General features: G+C 49.2%; 1 protein-coding gene across 1 annotated transcript in view; it reads left to right on the top strand.

Moving 5' to 3' along the window:
- The first annotated feature begins 664 nt into the window (after positions 1 to 664).
- SYT17 (synaptotagmin 17) overlaps positions 665 to 14,936 on the top strand; it is a 34,306-nt gene continuing 20,034 nt past the window's right edge. The window contains exons 1-5 of the mRNA XM_002197998.7: positions 665 to 802; positions 3,924 to 3,941; positions 5,242 to 5,390; positions 10,385 to 10,533; positions 10,927 to 11,546. Of these exons, the coding sequence (XP_002198034.1) occupies positions 788 to 802; positions 3,924 to 3,941; positions 5,242 to 5,390; positions 10,385 to 10,533; positions 10,927 to 11,546 (951 nt within the window). The 5' untranslated portion in view covers positions 665 to 787. The remainder of the gene's footprint in view (positions 803 to 3,923; positions 3,942 to 5,241; positions 5,391 to 10,384; positions 10,534 to 10,926; positions 11,547 to 14,936) is intronic.

Raw genomic sequence — 14,936 nt, 5'->3', positions numbered from 1 at the left:
TTTGTGTGGCACCAAGGTGGTGAGCAAGAGAATGGCCGAAAAGCTCCACTTTTCCTGTGCTCTCCCTTTCAAGAGTTCAGGACCTCAGGAATGTTTTGCTACTTGTGTTCTCCAGGTCTAACCACCCCCGTGGTGGGATTTGCCCATTGCTGGAGCACGTTCCCTCCCATCCTGGCTCTGGCTGGACCCAACACATCAGGGACAGGATGCTCACTGCGGTCTGTGGGTTACGAGCTCACTCCTCGCTCCAGCTCCTCGTCTCAGCTGGGGAAGGTGTGAGTTTGTATGTTTTGACTTTGTTCGTTCAAGCTCACAAAACAACCGCATCTGTCTTGAAACTCAGGTGTGTGTTCTCATCCAGCGAACTCTTCGCGGGAAATCGCTGCTGTGAAATCGCTTTCTCAGCCCCGCCGCCGCTCGCACCTGCCCGCAGCGGCACCTCCCGCGCCGCGTCCCGGGGCCAGGAGGGGTCGGCATCCCTGAATTTCCGCGCGGGGCCCTCTGGAGGTCAGTGTTCGCCCGCGCTGCGGCGGACCTGTTGCGGGCCCGCGGAGGCTCCGCGGGCAGGGCCGGGCCGGGCCGGGCCGTGCCGGGCGGGAGCCGCCTGCCCGCCCAGCGCCCGCGGGGGCGGCGGGCCCCGCGCTGCCGCCGCCGCTGCCCGCGGAGCCTCCGCCGCCCGCGGCCCGGCCCGTGCCCCCGCCCGGGGCGGTGCCGCGCTGCGGCGCGGGTGGGGCCGCGGCGGGAGGGGCCGTGCGCGCCCGCGGAGCCCCGCGCAGCCCCGCGGACCATGGCGTACATCCAGGTGCGTGCGGAGCGGGCCGGCGGCGCGGCGGGCCGGGGCAGCCCCGGGGGATCCGGGGGATCGGGGGGGGGTCTCCGGGGCGGCTGCGGGACGGGCGCGGTGCCGCGGCGGGGCCCCCCCGTGCTCCGCGCCCGGTGCAGGTGCGCAACTTCGGGTTAAGTTCTGGGGAGGAGTTCCCGGAGGCGACAGCAGCCCCCGGCGAGGGGCCGAGCGGGGCCGGCAGCTGTTGCTAGCGAGACACCGGGGCAGGAGAGGATCCCCGCGGGGCTGGCGAGCAGCCCTCGGGCCTCTCTGTGCTGGGGGAGCGGGATGGCCCCGGGGACGAGGAAGCCGGTCCCGATCCCGCACAAGGACTTCTTGGAGAGAGGAGGATGCTGAACCCCGCGGGCAGACCGAGATGCGATGGGCCGCCCCAGCCTGGGCACGGTCCGGCGGGCGGGGGGCACCGGCGCCCTGGGCTGCGCCGTGATGGATGGGCTCTCCCAGCGTTGTGGGGCTGAATTCTTGTCGGGCTGCCTCAGACCCTGAGCGACCCCCGAGCCGCCCGCTTCCCAGCCATTGCCCCGAGCGCAGCCGCCCAGTTCGCGATGAGCCCGAGCTGGGGGGACATCTCCAGCCGGGCGGGCGCTGGTAGAGACCCCGCTACCGACGCCACCCGTGCCCCCCGTCCCGCGGGGCCGTGTCCCCTCCGCCCGCCCCGCCGTGCCCCCCGCGCTCCCCTCCCGCTCGGGATGGTAGCGGGGATGCTGAGGGAGCTGTCCCGGGAGTCGGGCTGGAGCAGCCGCGGGTGGACCCCGCCCGAGATGTCCGGCGAGGCTCGGGGCTCCCGGCGCCCCCCGGCTCGGCGGGGTCTCCAGTGGGGCCGGGCAGGCCTTCAGCAGCACGGCCGTCGGGGCCCGTGGGTACAAGGTGGGGGTACCCGGGTGCGGCATCAGCAACGCCCCGTTATCCCCACACCGGCGTCTCAGTCATGGTGGGATGCTGGGGATGTGTGGCTGAGGGGACCGCACTGTCCCCAGGCTGCGGTGTCCGCTGTCGATGGAGGTTGTGAGCCTTTCCCGGGGCAAAACGCAGTCTGTGACCAGCGAGGACCCCAGCCTGCTGCAGCATCCCTGGGGGTACTTCCACGGTGGTTTGTTGTCGCTGCTCTGAGGACCTGGCTGGGACTGGCGGCTCTGCTGACCTGGAGCAGGTAGCCCCCACCCAGGGGCCCTGCAGCAGGTTGTGGAGATGGAGCCCTGCCCCCAAGCTCGCCCTTGATGAGGGTTCACTGGTGGCTGGGGACTCCCATCTGGCTTGTTCTCTGCTCGGCCAGTTGGGCGCTGGTGCCCCCCTGGCCCTGGAGGCTGAGCTGTTCTCTGGGGGCTGCTGAGCACATGGCAGCTGCTGTGCTCCGGGGATGCCCCGGTGCCAGCAGCCTTGCCCAGGCCCTGTCCCTCCGCAGCGCTGCCCCTCGTGCCCGCTGCCAGCCAGGTGGGCGAGCAGGTGCTCGTGTTTGCTTTCCCGTCATGGGCCCTGCATTTCGGCCCTGCGTGGTGCTGTTGACTTGACTTGTTTACCTCTTCAGCACCACCGCACTCGGTTCTTGCCCCTGCCCCTGTCACAGTGCTGCGGGATGGCTGCGTGCCCTTGGGGCTGGTGGCACAGGGCTGTGACCGTGGTGGCCAGGAGGGCTGTTGGCTGTGAGCCCGCCGTGTCCCTGGGGGCCCTTTGGAAAAGCCCTCTCTTTGCGTGACGCGCTCAGCGTTCGATGGCGTGGCACCGGTCCAGCTGCTTTGTGTTAGAGCCATTTAAATATCCTCCTTGCAGCTCTGCTCAACCACTGGAGCTTTGGCTGCAACTTTGCATTAATAAGGAATGATAAAGCCCTTTTAACCATTTAGCATTTTCTTAAACAGTTGGCCCATGGGTATCTGTAATCACTGCCTTGTCTCATTGCACCACGGCTCTTCTACTCTTCTAACTGCTCCTAACAAGTGGTGGCCTTTTTGACAAGCACTGGCTTCCAAGAAGTTTAAAAGGAAGGATTGCACCAAAATGTGGTCCATGGAAGAGTTCTTGGAACTAAAGGCAACGTCTGCATCTCAGCTTCTTCAGAAAAGGCTGCTCTTGTCATGTCATGAGCGTAAAGCTAGGAACCAGTTTCTACATTTGGAAGAGTAGGATTGAATTTTTTGTGGGCTTTTTTATTGCTTTGTTCTGTGGTTTTGTATTGGTTTAGGTTGGTGGGGTTTTTTTTGGGTTTTTTTTTTTTTTTTTTTTTTTTTTTAGGAATTCCCACTGTAAAAAGACAGCCAGGACAAATAGGAAACTTTCAGGCATGTCAAGGGAATGCAATTTAAGACATTTCAGCAGGTATCAGAAATGATAGTGAGTCTCCAAAGGAAATGGATCCATTATATATATATATAAAATGTTTCAAGGGTGGCTTTGGGAATAAAACACTGGTTTGTGATGCCTTCTTCCTTTGCTGTAGATTTCCTCTGTGGCTTGGGGGAGGTGGCTGCAGTGCAGATTTTTGAATGGGAGCATGGAAATCAAGCCTTTAACTTCTATCTTTTGTGTTCTTCAAGTCACATCTGAGGATGAGGCTGAAGGTGCCCGGAGATGTGTATGCAACAGAGAGTATTCAGTTTGTACCCCTACCTAGAAATGTTTTTTTTTAATGAGTTGGCATTGGAACTATGGGCTGAATGTGGAGAAAAGCCTTTTTTTTTCCACTGAAAAATTTGGATATGGTTTACTGTCAGCAGCAAGTAGTTGCTGCAATTAGAGGCAGGTTGCTAAAGAAAACAAAATAAGTGGTTGGAAATGATACCCATTAGCAAGAAGCAATGAGAAGGATTTTCATGCTTCAGAATGGGTTTGGGAGTTTTGCTTGTGGGAAAGGGGGAGCAGAAGGAGCTTTGTAGGGAAGGATTGGAAATGGCAGAAACTGATGCCCCGTCAGACCTCTCCTTCCTCTAACATCTACAAGGTACTGTCTTGCCAGAAATTCAAACTCATCCCAGACTGGGGCATGTCATGGCAGAAAATTTAAAGTTGTTTGAGCATTGCTAACTTGTTTTTGTCTTTTTCATTTTGTTCCCCTTTGCTTCATCCTGGATGTCTAAAAGGACAGTTGGAACCAATAAATGAGGTGAGTTAATCTGATGATTCACTCCCTGTTCTGTCTCCTTGCTCCATCCTGAGGGGATTGTCTCGTGTTTTCTGACTCTTTACTGATGTCCTAGATATAAGTAATGGACTGCATTTTGGGCTGGTAATTTTTTGGTTTGCAGTGCCCAGATTTTGTTTATGGAAACAAAAGTGTGTTTTTCTGTAGCAAAAAAGCCATGTTCCTATGAAATCTTCTCTGCAGATCAGGTTCCTCTGAGGAAACCCCTCCGCATGGTCCACAATCGTGAGTGCTGCAAATGTCTCGAGTATTTTGGGGAGATAACTATGGAGAATGTCTCATACACTTTATTTCTTCAGTTTCTCGGGAGCATTTCAAGGTCACATAGAGCTGCAGAGCGTTTGGCCCTGGGTGCTGGTGCTGTGCCCCTGCAGCTGCCTGTCCCCCACCGTGCCCACAGAGCAGAGCACTTGTGCTGCTTAATGAGCCCCCCCATGAACATCTGGGGCTGGTGTGGGTGGGAAATGAGCTGAGTTTTGGCTGTCTGCTCCTCTCAAAGCAGAGCTTTAAAGTGGGGGGAAGGCTGTGGGGATAGCATGGAAATGGGGCCACAGGGTGCTGCTGCTCCGATGGGGAGCTGACACAGCGCTGGCACAAGTGGTGCTGCCACTGCCACCACAGAAACCTAAGAAAGGAGAGACTTCTCTGGGTCAACGAGTCTTCTAAAAAATATCATTGAAGGCTCTTCATTAAATTAATCATGGTAGCAGAGCAGAAGCATGAGGATAGTGTGCTCTGGCTAATCCATTTTGTGGTGAGTTTGTTGGGCTGCAATGCTCATGTGTATGGATTGTACAAATATTACTGGTACATCTACAGGGATGAAGTGTGTTCACATTGCTGTGTTAATTAAATAGATCCTTGCTGGATTAATTTGATGCTTTCACTTACCTTCTGTTTTTAATTCCTTCTGTTGTATATTTGCTGACCTATTAGATTGTTGATGTGTGTGGAGGAATAGGCATGTTTCCACTCCAGCATATTGCTGTGCCATAGTGCTTTGTAAATCACCCTCTTGCCAACCTACATAATAATACATTGCTTTTAGAGAGGAAAATACCTGCAGAGAATGCTTATTTTCCTGCCTTGTTATGGCATCAGTGGGGTTGGGCTGGTAACTGCATAGCACTTGTCTGTTGGTATAGATGAAATAAATATCGTTCTTAATGTTCTGTTGCAGAAACACAAACACAGCTGAGTGTTTTTTCTCAATAGCTATTGATGGGTTGTAATCTTGTACTTTGGTTTGCAATGGCTCCAGGGTCTGCTCGCTCGGATCTCGGATCTCTTGCTGTGCCGATGGACTTGCAGGAATTGTTGTCAGAAGTGTTTTGACTGTAGCTGTTGTCAAACAAATGAAGATGAAGTTGAAATCCTGGGACCTTTTCCTGCTCAAACTCCAGCCTGGCTGTAAGTTTAGATGCATGATTTCCGAGCTTTACCCAAGGAGTAGGGCTGCTCAGCTGTGATGAGAGTATTGATATGAATTGCAATGGGACATTCAGAGGATGCCACAGGAGCCTCCTGAGGGTGGGAATGCAGGCTTCTCCTGGCATGGTGAAAAAGGGCAGCTCTGTTAACTCAGATAGCAAGGTTAGTCTTTGTAAGAACTGTTTCTGATGGGTAAGACAGAAGTTGTTTTGTAAGCTGGCATAACAAGGACAACTGGTTCAGCTGTACCCGCTTCTCTAAAGATTCTTTTTATTTTCAGTCCTATTTCCTCTTCAAATGGACCAATCCTTTGGAGCACTTCAACTTGGCTGAAATGCTGATGAGGTTATTTAGAAATACTTTCTTACCCTAGCGTGAAGGTGGTTATCATATAGGCAGATGAAAGGCATAGCTGCCATGTGCTCTGAAGGAGAAATTCATTTAAAGTTTCATTTAGCAGGACTTGATCTCCTGCATCACCGTAGTACTCTTCAGAATTTCTTCCAAATCATTAAAGAACCACAGCACCAGGTCTTATCTGGCGCTTTGATTGGTATGTTTGCACATCCACTACAAAGGAAGTCAGTGAAGTCTTCCTTCTACTCCCTCTCAGTCAGGAATCTGCAGCACAGAGGTGACCCTGTGGAGGCAGCAGTGAAACCAAGAAGGGAGCAGAGCTCTCTGTGCTTTAGTGGTTGCCGTGTCAGCTGGGCTGGGCTCTGTGGAGCAGACCATTTGATGGACACAGACTGTGTCCAGAACTTGTGGCACAGGAGAGGCCTGCTCGGTGCATTGTGTGATGCTCAGACTTTGGTACCTGGGCACTGAGGCACTCAGGTAATTTCATCTACTCCTGTGAGTTTGTGCTGCTATTCTGTGTCAGCTCTGGAAGGGTCATGTCTTGGTGCTGCATGAAATAAATTTTCTCACGTTTAAATCACAGTCTTGTCCATGCACTCTTTCGAATTCAGGTAGAACAGGATGGTAATTAATACTGAAGCAATAAAAATAGAGCTGTTCAGGATGTGTTAGAGTGGTTTTTAGATGTGGAGCAGCATATTTAAGAGTCTGATATATGCTCAGAAACTGATTCACCTGCAATTAATGGGGAATGGAAACAAAATCAATGCTAAATAGGAAAGCATCACGCACAGGAGAGCACAGTGATGAGGCTGCAGTATTGGACATGGAAAGATTGGTGCAGGAGCAATTACATCTCGGGAACAAGTAGCTGGGCTTGTGGTGAGAGGGTGATTCAGAGCTTCTCTGGTATGCTGGGCAGCAGAAATGTGTTTTGGGGTGTGGAGTGGTTGTACCAGGGTGTAGTTTTTGACTCTGGGATTCTTCTGTCTGGCTAAAGGGCTGGTGTGAGTGCTGAAGCCCTGTTCTCATTATCTCAAATCTCAGATCTCTGGTGGCTTTGCAGATGAGTTGGACTTTGCCACGAGCAGAGAACGTGGAGACCTTTGGACTCCATGGACTCTCTCCAGCCTGTGTTGTTTCTCCTGGTCCTGCTCCATCTGAATGCCCCTACGGTAACTTCATGGGATGGCCACAAGCAGAGGATGACACTCCTTGGTGAAAAACAGCCCAGTTCTTCAATTTGCAATTTATGCTTCACCCACAGATGCTCACAGCCCTGGGAAGGGTTCCTGTGACCCCAGCCCAGGCCATTTTTCCATCTTTCCCTGCAGCTCCAGGTGTTTTGGTGCAGTTGGGGTCTCCCTGTTCTGCCCTGTGAGTTCCCAGAGGTGAAGCCTGAGAGGGGCAGCAGGCACCACGAGGAGGACACAGCACAGAAGTGGCTTTGCTTTGCCAGGAGACCTGGATGCTGCCATGCCTCAGGGGCACTGAAGTCACCCTCTGCTGTGGTCTCCAAGGATGGCTGTTGGCCACTTTGATGCATAAGCTGGAGATGAGGCTTTGCTTGCTTGAAAATGCCGTGGGCTCCTCTTGAGCTGGCATGGCCCCAGAGTGGTGCCAGGCAATGTGATGATGCTCTGTGCTTCCAGGGGGATTTTGCTGGAAAATGGTGAGGGAGCACAAAAATTAACTGACTTAAGATGAGGGGAGATAGGTCCTCTACTTCTCCCCAAGGAGATGTGATTGAGAGGAGAGGGAGAGAAAATGAGCCTGTAGAGGAACAAGGGTCTGGAAGATGAAGAGGAAAAGAAAGTAAAAGGCAGGAGTGAGATTTGGTACTTTTGTTTGCTGACAAATAGGAGACCCAAGCTTTTTGTGTGCATGTTTAAGGTGGAAATGATCCCATGTTGACTCAGAAAGCAAAGAAGAATTCTGTTTTCACTGTGTTGATCATATATTTTTATATCTGTGTATGCATTTTTGGATGTAGGGAATGATCTCTAGAGTTAGAGGAGTTAGTTATACAGAGTAAGAATTTGGACTTGTTCTTAGAATAAGGTTTTTAATGTTTTTAAGTCTTCAGAGATCTGTGTATATAGTTGAACCCCCTTTTTGTTTTTTCCTCTCTTATTTTTGGAGAGGGGGGTTTTGTGGAAACCCCTACAATGAAAAACAGGTTTGACATCACCTTATTTTACATTTAGACGTGTACATTGAATTTGGGAACAAATCAATTTATTGTATTCCATGCTTGCAGCCTGAAATTGTTTTAAAAATAGATCTATGTTTTCAGCTGAGGTCTTTCCATCTTGTCAGTTCTTCATGGGCCTGAGACATTGGTGTGATGGAGAATGCAATTTGTGCCTTCCTCACCTTCCTACCCACTCCCCAGGGGAAAACTGTTTTTATGGTCCTCATTGGTTAATGAGCAAACATATAAATGCACATGGTTAATGACCCATCCTTTATATTTTGGCCCTAGATTGTCCCTTTGGCAGCTCTGAGGCACTTAATTGTCCTGGAAATTCAGGAGTGGACAATAAAGCTGCAAGTTTAAGCCCTTCCTCTTGGGAGAATATGGATTTTTCTCACTTTCTGATTTTTTGGCAGTGGCAGCTTAGGGAAAAAAAAAAAACAAAAACAACAAAACAAAAAACCAAAAACAAACCTTCCTGCAGTGAGTCCAGTTGCAATGACCTGAGTGCAGGGTAACTTCTTGTTATTTCATGAGGAGCACTTCCATCCTGGTCCTTGCAGAAATGGCCTGGGAATGAGGGTGGATGTTTGAGCTGCTTGTTATGGAATATTCTACAAACCCCAAAGATAAACAGTGCACACTGTGAGACTGAATTGAAATCAGGACATGACTCCTCTTTCCAAAGGTTCAGATTAAACAGAAACAGAGCTGCTTTAACCAGAGCCAAAGTTTATTTGAGGAAAAATTATTGTGGCTCAGCAGCAATTTCCTTACTAAAGGTCATCTGTATGTTATTAACTCACTATTACGTTTACCCATTGTAGAACATCCTTAATGCCTCTCTTCCTGATTCCCTTTTCACCCTGCCTTGTTCTGTGCATTTGCTTCTCAAACACTGGCATATCCAAATGCCACCTGTGATTGTGTGGACCTGCATTTAGGCATGAAAAAGCTGTTTGTGTTCCAAGTGCTGATTATATATCAAACTGTATGGTTTGGGCTGCCTTTAATGGGCTGCAGAGCTGTGCAAATATTGTATGCCCCTTTTAGCAGAGGGTTGGGTTTTGATTATTGACAGAATTTGTTTTTTAGTGTGGATGAGTTGTGTGAGTTTGACTTGGTGAAATTTGCATGGGTCCTGCTGTGAACTTTGTGGCTTGGATAAGAATTTCCAGTTGGTTTTGGGGGTTGGTTTGTTTTCTTAATGCTTGTTGGGCTTTTATGCAAGTTTACTGCTTTTTGCAGAATATATCAATTGCTCTGCACCAGTCATTGGTTACTAATAAAAATGATTCAATATATTTCATTTATACCCAGCTGAGTTGTGCACATAGAAAGGGTGGCTTGGAAGCAAAATTCACACAGAATTCCCCTTTGCTTTGCTCATTTGGTGCTGATGCTTTCCTGTGATCTGCTGCTGTTTTCTGTCTGGTGGCCTGGCTGTTTTGCAGGATGCACCACACGTCATGGACCCATTGTGTGATTCCATTTCCATCAGCAGCACTCCCCTCTGAGCACACAGCTGCAGGCTTTACCTCCTGCAGTTGTTACTGTCTGCTCCTACCCTGCTTTCAGTCAAAGTTGGGAGATCCTCACTGCTTTCAGGAGCCACTGAAGCTGGGATGTGTTGGAGTTCTTAACCAGAATAATGTTTTATATAAAAACAACTTGTGTGTACATGTAACTCCCCTTTCAGTTTGTTTAAATGTATCTATGTGGACTTTTTTTGATACCAGCCTTCTGTGGAGTCTTCTCCAAGATGCTACAAAACTTGCTTTGTCATTTCAATCCTGCCAAATTCCCTGCTCACACCAGATCTCTGGGCAGTACAATTATTGTCTGCTGAGAACCACATCTGGTTTATAGAAGTGGATAAAAAGCAGCCAAATATTAAAAAGGGCATGCCAGTAAATAGCAAATAATTAATTGTGTCTGTAAGATCAAGTTTTGAAACTTTACTGGCAAACCTGCAGTGTTTTACCATGAGGCGTGTGATTGATTTGGGATACCTGAGCATGGTGATTTTCTGTGCTGGTTCCTTCCTAGTGAAGTCTGTTCTTCCAAAGTGTAGCTGTGAAGTACAGTATGAAGCTGTGGTTTGTGGGGTTTTGGTTTGATTTTTTTTCCTTAGAGAGAAGTATAATGTTTCTGATCAACATCTGAGTTATATGTGCCTTAGTGGCCTGTGTCATGCTCTAGTACTGATAGAACTGTTTGAAAGACAGGCAGAAAGGTGAAGAATCTGTTTTTTGCATAGGTCTGAAGTCAGGTGCTCAGCCTTTGGCTTGCCAGACTGATCAGGAGATAGCCACAGCATCGAGGGACGAGCACCCCAGAATGCCAGAACACGTTGTTATTCTGCATGTACTCCTTGTACTGTGTCCAATCATCCAAAGGTCTCTCATTATAACAGGATAAGCAGCCAAAATGAGGACAAAGATGGAGACTCTGATAATGCAATCAGCGAGCTGCCTCCCACTCTGCAGGATGTTTCCCCTGACAGAAGGCGGTCGTCCTCAGATACATCACGGTCCACTTACAGCCTCGCGCGGCGCATTTCGAGTAAGGCCGTCCTTCCAACGCTAATGTCATTCTTGTGGGGGAGAAAATCAAACTCTAGTGCTTGCTCTTTCATCTTGTGGACAGGGAACCAAGTCCAGTTGAAGGCACATTGATTAAAATCTCGTCCTGGTTTGCAGGGGCGCAGTGGAAGGGGCCAGCCCTGTTCTTCTGGCTGAAGGACGAGCATGGTGCACAATTGCACGTGCAGGTGGACAGGGAGGGAGCAGTGCAGGCCAGCTTGTGCTTCAGCGTGGCTGAGGGTGCTGTTAATTGTTGGCAGGGCAAGGGGGAAAAGCCTCACTGTGGCGCCTGGCACTGCACAGACACAGAATAGCTGCACCTGTAACTGCTTTAGAGTTTCTAACAATCACGTTTGTTGTTTCTCTCATTCAGGTCTGGAGTCGAGGAGGCCAAGTTCTCCACTAATTGACATCAAACCCATCGAGTTTGGAATAATAGGAGCTAAGAAAGAAATAGTTCAGCCAACTATCCTGCGAAAAACCTACACCCCAGATGACTATTTTAGAAAATTTGAACCAAGGCTGTACTCTCTTGACTCAAATAGTGATGACATGGACTCCTTGACAGATGAGGAGATCTTGTCCAAGTACCAGCTGGGCATGCTGCATTTTAGCACACAGTATGATCTGTTGCATAATTATCTAATAGTGCGAGTCATTGAGGCTAAAGATCTGCCTCCTCCAATTTCTTACGATGGTTCAAGGCAAGACATGGCTCACTCCAACCCCTATGTGAAGATCTGCCTTCTTCCTGATCAGAAGAACTCCAAGCAGACTGGAGTGAAACGCAAAACGCAGAACCCAGTGTTTGAGGAGAGGTACACATTTGAAATCCCCTTTTTAGAAGCCCAGAGAAGAACTCTGCTTTTAACTGTAGTGGATTTTGACAAATTCTCACGCCACTGTGTTATTGGCAAAGTGTCAATGCCTTTGAGTGATGTAGACCTTGTGAAAGGTGGACACTGGTGGAAAGCCCTTGTGCCTAGTTCTCAGGTAACAGAATTTATCAGATTATTGCCACAGTTTTTCTTGCCATTTTGGGGGTTTTCGTGTGTGTGTGTGTGGTTCCTTTGCCTGTTGGCAAGTAATGCTGTTTCTAATTAGTAATTGTCATCTTGTTAACACAGCATCTGCTGGGTTGGGATTATGTGGGCCTGTGCCTTGTTTTTTAGCTAACAGTGTGAGGTAGAGAAGCTGTCTTTCATAGTCATGAGCAAAGATCCTGTGTCAGCTTAAACGAGAACAACTCAAGACTGCTCTGGAAGTCTGCACCTTTGAGAAGGTGTTTCCTGTCACTGCAGTGACCTACATCCATTCTCAGGAGTGCTGTGGCACTGTCCCACCCAGGCCATTCCTGTGCTCTGAGGACATGAGGGGAACTGCTGGTGCCAGTAATGATTTGATTCAATAAAACATGTAGAAGATGAAATCTACCCAGACCTGTGCTATAATGCATAAGCAACAATCTGCAAAGGAGTGGTAGATTTGTTTTAATCAGATCCCTGAAAGAACTAAATTTGCCATAAATATTTGCCTGATGCAAGTGGGATTTTGCATGCATTTTGGGTATTTCAGCCATTCAGAGGGCTGGGAAGAGGAGATCACTGAGTCTGTGTGTTTTCACCTCTGTTCTCAGGAAAGGGCTGTTTAGTGGAAAGATCTGAGCTTTGTAGCCAGGAACGGTGGTTACCAAACTTGGCAGTAGTGGTATCACCCACATAGCTAGAGGCACGGAACCCTGTGAAAAACCAAAAAACCAAGAGAACATAGTGTGAACAGCTCTCAAATGTTTTGCTAAGGACAGGAATACAACACAAGACTGGCGTAACAAGCTTGCCTTTCCCAGTTCCTTTCCAGCTCACAAATTGCAATTTCCAAGGAGTCTTTACTGAATTAAACCCAGTTGGATGGTTCACTTTTTCTTTGATTTTTAGGTGTTCACAAAGGGTGCCATAGGCAGAGATGCTGGATGAAATGAGCAGTTAATCACTGGCCTCATTCCTGTTTTACATGTGGGTTCAAGAGTCTGCTCTGGAGTGGAAATTTCTCATCAGACCTTTGTGGAAGGGGAATACCCCAAGGAGTTTTTGGAAGTGAACCAGCTGGGTTGTGGTTTTGGTCTGCCCCCTCTGTGTGTGCAGAGCTGGGAGCACTTTACTCTCTTGCTCAGACCTGCTGCACTGTACAAAGGGGAGGAGGATCAGGGCTCCAGGTAACTGCAGGAGAGCCAGCTGGATTTCCTGAAACAGGAGTGTTGTGGGATTAGCTTCAGCAATGTTCAGGCAAGAAAGGAAAGTTTTGGAAGTTGTGCACAAGTCAAAATCATGGGGTCCCTGAACATGTGTTTATGTAGGACATGTCTTTGCATCCCACTATCCTCCTGTGGTTTCCACCATGCAGTTTTGCTTCTCCCCCTACTTCTGCATGATAAATACTTCTCTGTATTTTGCATCTCTTTATGAGTAACATGGACTCATTCCACAGCTAAAACAGACCTTGATTAGAAAAGATCATCTCTGCCTTCGTGTGCCAAGCTCAGAGCCAGCTCTTCCTTTCCCCCTCTCCAAAGTTTCATTGAAAGCTGCTGCTGTTTTCAGCCGTGCTGTCTGCTTCACCAGCATTCAAGAGAAATTATTTATGCAGAAGTTGGCATTTCTGGTATTTATAAAGGGAAGGAGAAAGACAAAACTCCACCGAATGCACAGGCTTAAAAGCCTTTTGCATTTATCCCCTTGCTATCATATGGAAAAACTTAGGCAAAAATTCCTCCACACTTTGATCAGTAAAGTGGCCCTTTCATATCTTTTTGATGGTTTTTCCTCAGCTGGCAGACTGCAACTGTAAAGGGATCAACAGTGCTTGTACAGAACATCCAGGGATGATGTTTGGCATCATCTTCCCATATTTTCTCAATGATAAAATTTTTAAAGCTGAGTAAGGCATCTTTCACCCTGGTAGTGATTAAATTAAGTGATCAAAGGGTTAAGATAAATCCTGGAAGAAGTAAAACAAAGCTTATTGCTTTGAAAAAATACATTTTAATATATTTCAATAACAGTGATGTTTGTGCTAGAAATTTCTGAGGGATTTTTTAGTACTAGTTGGAACCTTCTGCCTGTAGAATGATAGATTTGACATGTTGACAATTTTTTTTATACTTCTCACTTTTTTGCTTGATTAGCTGAGGGACAGACAGCCTTTATCAGTTTCTCGTTGGATTGAACCTGAGCCTGCTGAAGTGTGCTTAGTGTTGAGAGAAGCTGATAGGGACAAAAAATAAATATCTACATGCAGTTGCATTTTATTTTGCAGAAGGTGTCCTTGGATCCTGGAGAGCAGCACAAATCACTGTGGTGCAGTTCTGATCTTTAGTCAGGAAAATTTGCCAGTCTGAGGCTGTGACACGGAGCAGCAGCTGGCAGCACCCCACAGCCACAGGAGAAAAGGCTGAAACAGGTGCTTGGAAAAGCAGTACCAGGAGGGAGAGAAACACAGACAGTCATAGGCATGATACGTAAAAATGAAAGACACAAAATACGTGATTTTTTAAAATAGAATTTATGGACAGAAACATCATGAGATGGAGGAAAGTGAATGCAGATGGCAAGAGCTGTGGAGAAGTTTTCTTTTCATACTGGTGGGAGTGGGAGGATGGCAGGCATTGTGCAAGAGCAGAAAAAGTGGCCAAATGACACGAGCTGAGATGAACATCTGCTTTGCACTTGCTGTCTCCACCTGGAAGCCATTGACACAGAGTGTGCTGATAAAGTCAGGTGCCAGGTCCTTGTCCCACCATCACACTGAGTTCCCTCATCCCAGAGCTGGAGCCTGCCTTAGTGCAGGGCTGTGCCAGCACCTGTGAGCTGCACAAGGTGGGGAAAGCCAGGAATCTTCTGGTGTGTGCAGTGTCAGCAGGGACACTGAGCTTCTCCCAGGTGGGGCATGGTCCAGCTTCTACAGCCAACAACTCTTGGCTCCTCTGGGAGCTGGACCAAGATCAGCTCCTGAGCCTGTGGATGGGATGTCCAGCTCCTCGTTGTTGGAGGAATATCTTCATGGCCAGCTCATGGAGTGCTGTGAGCGAGCGAGCAGAGCATTTCCTGGGTGTGAGGAGGTGCTGTGCTGCTCTGTCCTGCTCCCTGCCAGCCGTGGGTGGCCAGAGAACCCCAGCACAGCTGAGCAGCAGGCTGTCCTCTCAGCCTGAGCAGCCAGAGCTGCCAAGTGCCTGGTGCCAAGGCTCGGGCAGGAGGCTGTGCCTGCACAGAGACGCCTTCGGAGCCCGGATCCGCGCTGGGCGCTCGGGGGCATCGAGCCCAACGCGGAGGCACGGCAGAGCTGCTGCTGATGCATCATCAGAGCCAGCAGCTAGGCAGAAGGACTCCT

This window comes from Taeniopygia guttata, chromosome 14 (assembly GCF_048771995.1).
Source record: "Taeniopygia guttata chromosome 14, bTaeGut7.mat, whole genome shotgun sequence".
NCBI classification, from domain to species: domain Eukaryota; kingdom Metazoa; phylum Chordata; class Aves; order Passeriformes; family Estrildidae; genus Taeniopygia; species Taeniopygia guttata.
Note: the sequence above shows the minus strand (reverse complement) of the source record. Positions and strands in the feature narration are given on the sequence as shown.